The sequence below is a fragment of the Berghia stephanieae genome, chromosome 6 (genome assembly GCF_034508935.2).
Source record: "Berghia stephanieae isolate SIO BIC M18660-M18661 chromosome 6, UCSD_Bste_1.3, whole genome shotgun sequence".
Classification (NCBI taxonomy): domain Eukaryota; kingdom Metazoa; phylum Mollusca; class Gastropoda; order Nudibranchia; family Aeolidiidae; genus Berghia; species Berghia stephanieae.
The window spans coordinates 47,214,118-47,223,463 of NC_088365.1; the positions used below are offsets into that span (position 1 = coordinate 47,214,118).

The 9,346-nt window shown below is 36.6% G+C and overlaps 1 protein-coding gene across 1 annotated transcript; it reads right to left on the reverse strand.

Moving 5' to 3' along the window:
* Nucleotides 1–149: 149 nt before the first annotated feature.
* On the reverse strand, nt 150–6,092 carry LOC144975872 (uncharacterized). The gene is made up of 3 exons (XM_078920056.1): nt 5,912–6,092; nt 2,941–3,810; nt 150–712 (listed from the first exon to the last, which is right to left on the reverse strand). The coding sequence occupies exons 1-3, from the start codon at nt 6,090–6,092 to the stop codon at nt 150–152; spliced, it is 1,614 nt and encodes a 537-aa protein (XP_078776182.1).
* Nucleotides 6,093–9,346: the final 3,254 nt, after the last annotated feature.

Sequence of the window (9,346 nt, forward strand, 5' to 3'; positions counted from 1 at the left end):
TTGGCACATTGTTATTCCCTCATTTGTCTTATCAAACTGAATTCCCAAAAAATATGAAACATTTCCAAGATCTTTCATTTTAAAATCTTCCCGCAAGACATTCTTGACTGAGTCAAGGTGACAGGGTTTAGCTGCAATTAGCAAATCATCTACCATACTAAAATATAGATCTTTTTGTTTGGATCAAAATAGAAGCATGGATCATTAATTGACCTTACAAAACCTTCATTTGTCAAATGTTCATCAAGAGTGTTGTTCCAGTTTCTGCCTGATTGTTTCAGACCATATAAGCTTTTCTTTAATTTCAAAACATAATTATCACCCTTGGCTATGAACCCTTTGGGTTGTTCTATATAGATTTCACAATCTATGGGCGCATTGAGATACGCAGCCTTGACATCCATTTGATGGATCTCTAGGTCATTTTGCATGGCAATTTGTGTCAGTATTCTGATTGAGCTTAGGCGTGTAGTCGGGGAAAATGTCTCAAAGTAATCAATGCCTTCAACTTGAGCATAACCTTTGGCAACAAACCGTGCCTTGTAAGTTTCTTTCCCTTCCTTGCTTGTTTTTATAGCAAATACCCATCTTCCACCAATGACTTTCCTGTCTTTTGGTAAAGGCACAATTTCAAATGTGTTGTTATCTTTAAGAGATTCCATTTCAGAAGTCATTGCTTCTTTCCATTTCTCTGCATTGTCGCCAGAGATGGCTTCACAATAAGATTGTGGTGCATGGCTAAGACTATAACAAAATGAGTATAGACATGGTCATTCATTTCATCATCACAATAATAATCATTAAGGTAATTTGGCTTACGCCTTTCTCTCTTCATGGGTACCCCATCTGAGGATGATGATGCTGATTGGTTGGGTGAATTACAAGAATGTTCAATGTCGTCATTATTTATTTCAATTTCATCAACCGTATCATCATTCTCATATGGTGGTGTCAATGGTTCAATGTAATCAGAATTGTTTTGTGACTTATCAATCAGAACAGTATTTTCATTATCATTGTCATCAGTGTTTACACATGGATTTGAATCAAAAAATTTTGACACATCTTACTTTCCTTACTACAGTGCACTCTGGATACGTCGACGTTGCCTAAGTCGATTTTTACCCAAGTCGATTTTTTTTCTTGGTCCCTCCCCCTTCTTCCTATATAACATTAGTAAAAAAAACAAAAACTCCACATAAGTCGATGTCGCTTAAGTCGATGTTATTATCACTCATGACTACAATAAGATCACAAATAAACAAGTATTTCCATTGGTTCAAAAAGCTACCAGTAAGAATTTTCAGTGGTTAAGAATATCCGCGAACGATTGGCGCACATCGATGTGATTTAGGTGCTTTGCCTGACGTCCGTGTTCAATGTACATAAGCAATATTGAATAACTTTAATTTCTCCATCTCAAATTTTACATTGTCGCAACTTCAAGTTCAAGATTATTTTTGGTTCTAATCCCAGGCCATCCTATGTAATGGCCCTCTTAATTAGTATCAATTTTATCAAGAATTCAAGTCTAGTCTACAACTACAATGCAAACCTGTCGCGGAAAAGGAAGATTCGATGCATTTGGAAAGTCTGGCATGCGACAGAAAATCATCTCATAGGAAATTGGCATACCAGCTATTTCTGTCTCGAGGATTTACAAGAAGCATGACCTTGACCTAGAGGCTCCTACCCTTCCGCTTTTCGCGGAATAGTTTCACCTAATTGGTATACATTCGACATTCAAGGCAAAAATTCCGCTTTTCACCTTTCCAATCGAGGAAAATTTAAAAAAAAATCTCTAGTGAAAAAAACGTGAGCTATGGCTTATTTTGTCAGCATCTCCCATGGTCAATCAACACACACTTTGTGTGTCTGATTAGTCCCTTCAAAGTGTGTGCTGCTGATGTCGGATAATATTATATTATGTTTGGGAGGGGGGTTGACCGAAGTATTATTATTATTATAGTGACTCCAATTTGTGAGGTCAATGACCTTGGTAATATTATATGTTGGCTTCATTCGGTAATAATATTATTGAGTACGGTCAGGTTCTTTCCCTATTTAATTTTAGCCCTGTGTACGTGTGTGTGTGTGTGTGTGTACCGGCACGCGCGTTTGTGTGATTAGGTGTGTGTGTGGGGGGGGGGGGGGGGGGAGGAGGAGGGTCCTGATAAGGTTAAATCCATCCATTCAATGCTTTGCTCTCAGACGGCCTGGACTTGTGTGTTCTCTATTATTAATTGACCCCATTCTTAGTCTTTACACAATCTGTACATTTTTACACATTTTATATTTTTAATCATTTGAGTACTTTTGGGTTGTCTATTACATTTTCTGTTGCAAAGCATGTCATAGTCAATAACAGTAAGTTGATTCGGCTTTTTTATCTCAAATTCCGATTTTTATGTATTCTGATTCCTCAATGGGGCTATTGGGGGTAGGAGCCTCTGATGACCACTGCAGAGACCGCGCGATATGAAGGGACATACTTATTCTAGATTGGTTTGCTTTGTTCACATGCGTTTTTGCTCATTTGATTACACTCCGGTTAAGTTGATTATCGGATAAGTCGATTTTTTTTTCTCGGTCCCCTGGGCATCGTCTTATCCGGAGTCCACTGTATTTGTTTCTCAGGTAGGTATACAAGATAGGCGGGGCTATCTCGGTCATAACCAACAAAAACGCCTCTTTCTGCTCTTTCTTCCAGTTTCTTTGGGTTTTGGTTCAATGCATAGCAAGTTTGGCCAAAAATGTGCATATTGGATATGTTAGGTTTAATGTTGGTCATGGCCTCAATAGGAGTTCCCCCTAACCTTCGGTTAAAACACCTGTTTCTTATATATGCTGAAGTCATAACAGCATAAGTCCAAAGGGACTTTGGTAATTTTGCCTCAATTAGTAAGCATCTTGCCATTGAAAAAAGCGTCCTCCAATTACTCTCGGCCGTACCGTTCTGCTGAGGACTATGGGGGGCACTTTTCTCATGGCGTATGAAATTATCAACTAAAATTCTTTTAAACTCATTGGAAACAAATTCACCACCGTTGTCACTTCTGATTTTACACACTTTACCATAAGGGCTAATGTCAGATAGAAATTTCTTAAAGGCTTCCGCTGTATCAGACTTTTGCTTAAGAAAATATACAACTGTTAAGCTGGAAAAATCATCTACACAAATGAGTGAATATCTAAATTCTTGAGCTGCTGGTTCAACAGGACCAGCTAGGTCTAAGTGCACAAGTTCTAGGGGCCTTTTTGCCCTGGTATCAGGTTGTCTATTTCGATTATCACACATTTTACCTAAAATGCAAGTTTCATAATCTAGGTTTGGGGATTTATCTTCAGAGATTTTCATTCCATCAACTTTGTTTTCTAAACTTATGATGTCGCGCACATTTGAATGTCCTAAAATACTGTGCCAAACATTGAGGGACTGATTGTTTATTTTTGTTTTCTTCAACATGTTCAGGTTGTATAGATTGTTTCTTTTCTCAATATCAAACGCATGTCCATCCATCTGAACGACTCCTTTGTCTTTCGAAAAATTAACGAATGCACCAGCTTTGGTTGCAGCTGGAATAGAAAATATGTTTTGATCAAACGATGGGATTAAGAGCGCATCTTTTAAAACAATTTCCCTTTTTTGACCTTGCTGATCTTCGAAATACAATTTAGCACCTCCTTGTCCCTGAACAATGTTTTTAGCTTTTGTCCCATCCGCTAGTTGAATGGTATAGGACTCTGGGTTGAACAGCTTGTTAAATTTTATGAACTTTTCACTTTCTTTTACGATGTGTCGTCGCACCACTGTCAATAAGAATATGATTATTTTCACCACATGATGACTTGCTCAGGTTATTAACGCCGAATGTGAAATGATGATTTTCATAATTAGTATCAGGATCTGTTGTTAGTGACCGTACCGACTGCTGTTTGTTTTCTCGTTTGAATTTGGACCTGCAGTATTTAGTTTCATGTGTATACGAATCACAAAAACTACAAAATTTTGGTTTGTTTGAGTTTGCATGTGGGCGAGGGTTGTTAGGTTGCCACGACTGTGGGCGTGGGTTGTTAGTTTGCCACGACGGTGGGCGTGGGTTGTTAGTTTGCCACGACGGTGGGCGTGGGTTGTTATGTTGTTGTCTAGGTTTCTTGAAGCATTCACTGGTATGGTGAGATTTTGTCTTGCAGAATGAACACCAGGTAGAGTGCCTTTGAGGCTGTGGCTCAGCGGCCATTGACATAATTGAAGACCCACAAACGATCGAGGTGTTGGGCTTCGGGTAGACCATGATACGAAATCAAAGAGAAAAGGCCGCTGGTACTTGGATGGTGGAAATGGTTGGGGGGTGGGGGGGGGGGGGGGGGTAGTGACAATCAGCATGGGATGTATATATTAACATTAATAATATAGGCAATAGATGACCAGGGATGTGTATTGTTTGTGTATTGTTTGTATATGTTTGTGTGTGTGTGTGTGTTTGTGTGTGTGTGTGTGTGTGTGCGCGCGTGTGTGTGAAAGAGATTACACAAAAATACCTTTCTCGGGAGCTTCCAAATGATTACGTATACGATAAATTTGAAAACCACATTGTTGAATCAGCTTGCAAAAAGGAGAACATTTATCTTTGTTTCACAAAAATAGGTTTAGAAATAAAAAAATTTTCTAGTAGATTGATTTTGAAAAAAATATTGCTCAATTTTTTAAATTTAATGATAGTTTCTTTATTTTCCGGTCGGTTTTCTTGATTTATATCTCATTTTTCAATTCTCAATGCGACGAGCACACTGATGTATCTCGTGTGATTCAAAAGCGTTGTTGTTTTTTAAATATATATATATATATATATATATATATATATATATATATATATATATATATATATATATATATATATATATATATATATATATATATATATACTGAGAGTCCTCACTAATTAATTCCTGAGCGTTGAGATGGTGACGCAACTATTACATACAAGACGCAACTATTACATACAAGACCTGGCAGTCGAGTCGGCAAGGCTTTTGGGCTACACAACCACTATTTACCCATCGGTCAGCGGTACTCTTTGATGTATACAACACTCACCGCCTTTACGCAAAGCCGCCTGCCCATAAATCAAGAGATGGTCTCCTAACTGTTCACAAGCGAACAATCGATGATTGGATAAGAATCTCAAGATCTCATATAATAAGGTAAGTTTTGGAGAGGTGATATCCCCCCACCCGTCGTCGGACAGAACTTTCATTGCGTTATATCATATTAGCTCCGCCTCCTCTTTCTATTCCGGAGTGACGAGATTAGACGAGAGGACGCGAGAAAAAACTGATCACGTGATCGGTAAGTCGTTCGTTCGGTGTCCGTTCGGTGAGCAACTTACCTTACTTACCTTACCCGGGTTCCATCTCTTTCCAGAGGTCGGATGTCATGGCCTTCCATCCTTCATGGTCCATTGCAGCCTCGTTACAGTCTGCCATGCGCCGTCCTGTAGCTTCCTTGATGCCATCTGTCCAGGATTTCCTTTGTCTTCCTCTGCCCCTCTTTCCTTCAATTCTTCCCTCCATTATCCTTTTTTTGAGACTATCATGTCTTCGCATATGTCCAAAATATGACAGCTTTTTGTGCTTCACAGTCAAAAGAAGTTCTTTTTGTTTTTGGCCCATTAGGTCGAGGACTTCGATGTTTGTTTTTCTTGCTGTCCAAGGTATTTTCAGTATTCTGCTGTACGTCCACATCTCAAAAGCTTCAATACGTTGTTCTGTCTGTGCGGTTAGTGTCCACGTTTCACAACCATAAAAGAAAATAGACCACACATAGCATTTGGTGCATCTCATTCGTGTTCTGATGGAGATATTTGTGTTGTGGTGAGCAACTATAACTCGGTAATGAGGGACAATGGACGATCATCTAAGCATTGGATGAGCTCCGCGAAGCATTCTGCGTTTTTATCCGTATCTGGAGTTTCTTCATTGATGAAGATGTGGTGTAGACCTTTAAGTCTCATAAGACCTAAGAACTTCAGGTGCCACATTTCGAAGTTTCGTTCATCGCCGTTAAAAATTGGTGTTTTGTAGGCTGCCATTGTCTTATATTTTGTTGACATTCGTTTGTTCGGTTATTTTACCTTCAGTATCCTTGTTCGGTTATTTTACCTTCAGTATCCTGGGCCCATAACCTGTTGAGGTTATGTTATGGCAGCCCAATAATAATCATTGAAAGATGATAACACAGAAGGGACGATTTAATTCGAGTTTATTAAATAAAACTCATGGTGATTTTCATCTGTCTAACATGGACAGGAAAAAGGCAAAGAGGAAGTGAAAGTAGAATCTATTAATCGGTACATAAACAAAATATTCGTATAATGATAAATTCGCTCTATATTATTCATGGTAATTAATCAATGATGGGATCATACTCAACATTATGTTCATGGAGAGAGAGAGAGAGAGAGAGAGAGAGAGAGAGAGAGAGAGAGAGAGAGAGAGAGAGAGAGAGAGAGAGGAGAGAAGAGAGAGAGAGAGAGGTGTAATATTTTATAATGATAAGATATCTGTAGTGGTAGTATTATTAATAGTTTTGAAATGCCTATGATGATGACAATGTGAGATAATTATATTAGTGTTGTTATTTTTATTATATTTTTAAAAATTACGTACGGCTATGTCGTAGTGGTATGACACTCGCTTTTGGACCCGAAGGTCCTGGGCTCGAGCCTCGCTCGGCGCATAGTTGAGCCCTTGGAAAAGGCACTTTGCTCACTTTCTCTCACCGTACTCAGTTGTAAAATGTGTACATGGCCGTTAACTGCGTTGTCTCTGTCCGAAGAAATTGTAATATCGCCTAACAGACGTTATGTCCCGTTCAACATGCGAAGTGTTGCTGTTATAAACTTTAGCATTGTCATGTATGTGCCTATTTCGTTGTAGTGAATTTAATTTAATTTTTTTGTTTTCATCGACAGCTAACCTGAAAGAATTCTGTTGACGTTACTGGTTTTCTGACAATCCATAAAGATGCTGGCTCAAGGGCTATTCTGGCAAGGTGTGTTGAGGCAAACCTGAGGCAAACCTTTGCCTGTGGCAAAACTCATCAATCAGCAAACCATCATCTGGGCCAGCAGACCAGAGTGTCTGCATGCACTTTTTGACAATGGTGAGTAATGTTTTCAAATCTCCATAGCGCCTTTACATTTTTTATTGGTGATCAATAAAATAAATGCTCATTTTTCTAAATGAAAATGGCAAAGCATCATTTGAATTGAATTACTACTGAATGTATTAACTTAACGACAGACTATAGTTTGTTGCCAAGAGTTTTGTTCTGTGGATGTAAAACCAATGAAATTTCAAGTGTGTTGGTGTGAATAATGATCATTTTTAAAAAATTGCTATGTCTTTGACAAATGCATTTTATGACAATAATGCCATTTCCAAAAATTGCTAATGAAATGTGTCTCTTTTTTATTTAAATTTTTCCATCCAGAGCAGGATCAACCCTCTTTATGGAACTACAAAAAAAGTGGTGGCAAACAAGTAGTGTTGACTTTTTCTGTATTGAGGCGAAAGAAATTTTTATTCCAATGGTTTGGGAAAGCAAATTGCTTTTTATTCAGAGCTAGTGCACTATTTAACTGTTTTATTGTCTAAAATAGAATTGATTTTGCAGTTCAACTTGACTAGATATTTAATTTTATACGACTTGTCTCTCAAGTAGAATAAACAAATGAAAAATGAGGATAGCGTGCCATATCATATTTTAAAAAATCATTTGATATATCTAGAAATCATCTGTATAACCTATTGTATATAGTAAATAATTAGGTTTTGTGATTATAATGATGAATTCATAAGGTATGACATCATATTTGACCACAAAATTATTTTATCTCTGGGCGTAAAAAAATCAATTTTACAACAGCATTTTTTTTTTCTAAGGGGTATGGGCTAGTGAACCGATTATAATTTTTTTCAGACTTAGATCAATCTACAAAATTTTCGTTTTCTTGTCCTATTACGGTCATATTTTGAAAGTTTGATGGATCATTTCTTTTACTTGTCTGCAAAATCAGCCTTTATGTCAAATTATAGAAAAAGCTTGCGCTTTCTCAAATGTCCGTTTTATGTCATTTTTCTGATTTGCTAGCAATCCTACCTTAGTCATTTTCCTTTAAATTATCTTCAAATTTATTCAGAATCTTTTCTATGATGTGTTTTACATCATGATGTAAGTATTTGGGGGTAAATTAAAATTTAGCAATTTTATAAATTTTAAAATTCATTTGTTCCTGTCGATCCGCGCTAAATTTTCAGTCGATATCAAATAAAAATTCTAAAAAAATTATTCCAAGAGTTTTCATGATATAGCTATTTATGAAAGAAACATTGTGTTTAAATTTGAAAGAAATTTATATGCTAGTTTTTGGTGCATCTATGTTAGAAATTTTACGGTTTTACGTCTAATTTTAGCTTATGTTGCCCCTTCAAAAATTTTTTTTTTAAATTCAGTTATTTTTCGTGTTTAATATCAAATTATACATTACATTATTAGTTCATGAGATATAATTGAAGAATTTTAGAACTATAAAGCATATTTGACCACTAAAGTAATTTTTTGGTGAATAACAGCAGATATTAAATTATTTCGCAATTTTTTTTCTTAGAGGTATGGGTAAGCGAATCGTTTATAATTTTTTTCATATTTGATCAATTTATAAAATATTACTGTTCCATATTGGTTATACTTGATGAATGTTGGCCTTTGTCTGCATTATTAGCTTTATTATCAAATTAAAGACAAATTTTTCATTTTCTCAAAATTTCATTGTGCGTTATTCTCTGATTTTCTAACATTCTCATCTGGATTGTTTCCCATCAGATTGTCTTCAAATTTGGTCAGAATTTTTCTTATGATGTGTTTTGCATCATGATGGTTGGGTTTTGGGCTAAACAAAAATTTAGCAGTTTTATGAATTTTTAAATCAATTTTTTTTCCTGTCATGTCACACCAAATTTTCACTAAGAAATCGAAAAAATATTCTGAAAAATTTATTTTCAAGACTTTTGCTAAACCTATCCATCTTGTTGTAAGAAACATTTTGTGTAAATTTGAAAGATATCTGTTCGTTGTTTTTTTATGCATCACTGTAAGAATTTTTGGGGTCTAATTTGAGGTTATATTGTCCCCCCTGGTGGCAGGGATTTGGTGGCTAATAGTAATAGTATTAGCGCTGGTGTTAGGGACTCAGTAATAGCCATGTTGTAGGGACTCGGCGAGTAAAAGTGCTGGTCGTAGGGATTCAACGAGTAAAAGCGCTGGTGGTAGGGACTCTGTGAG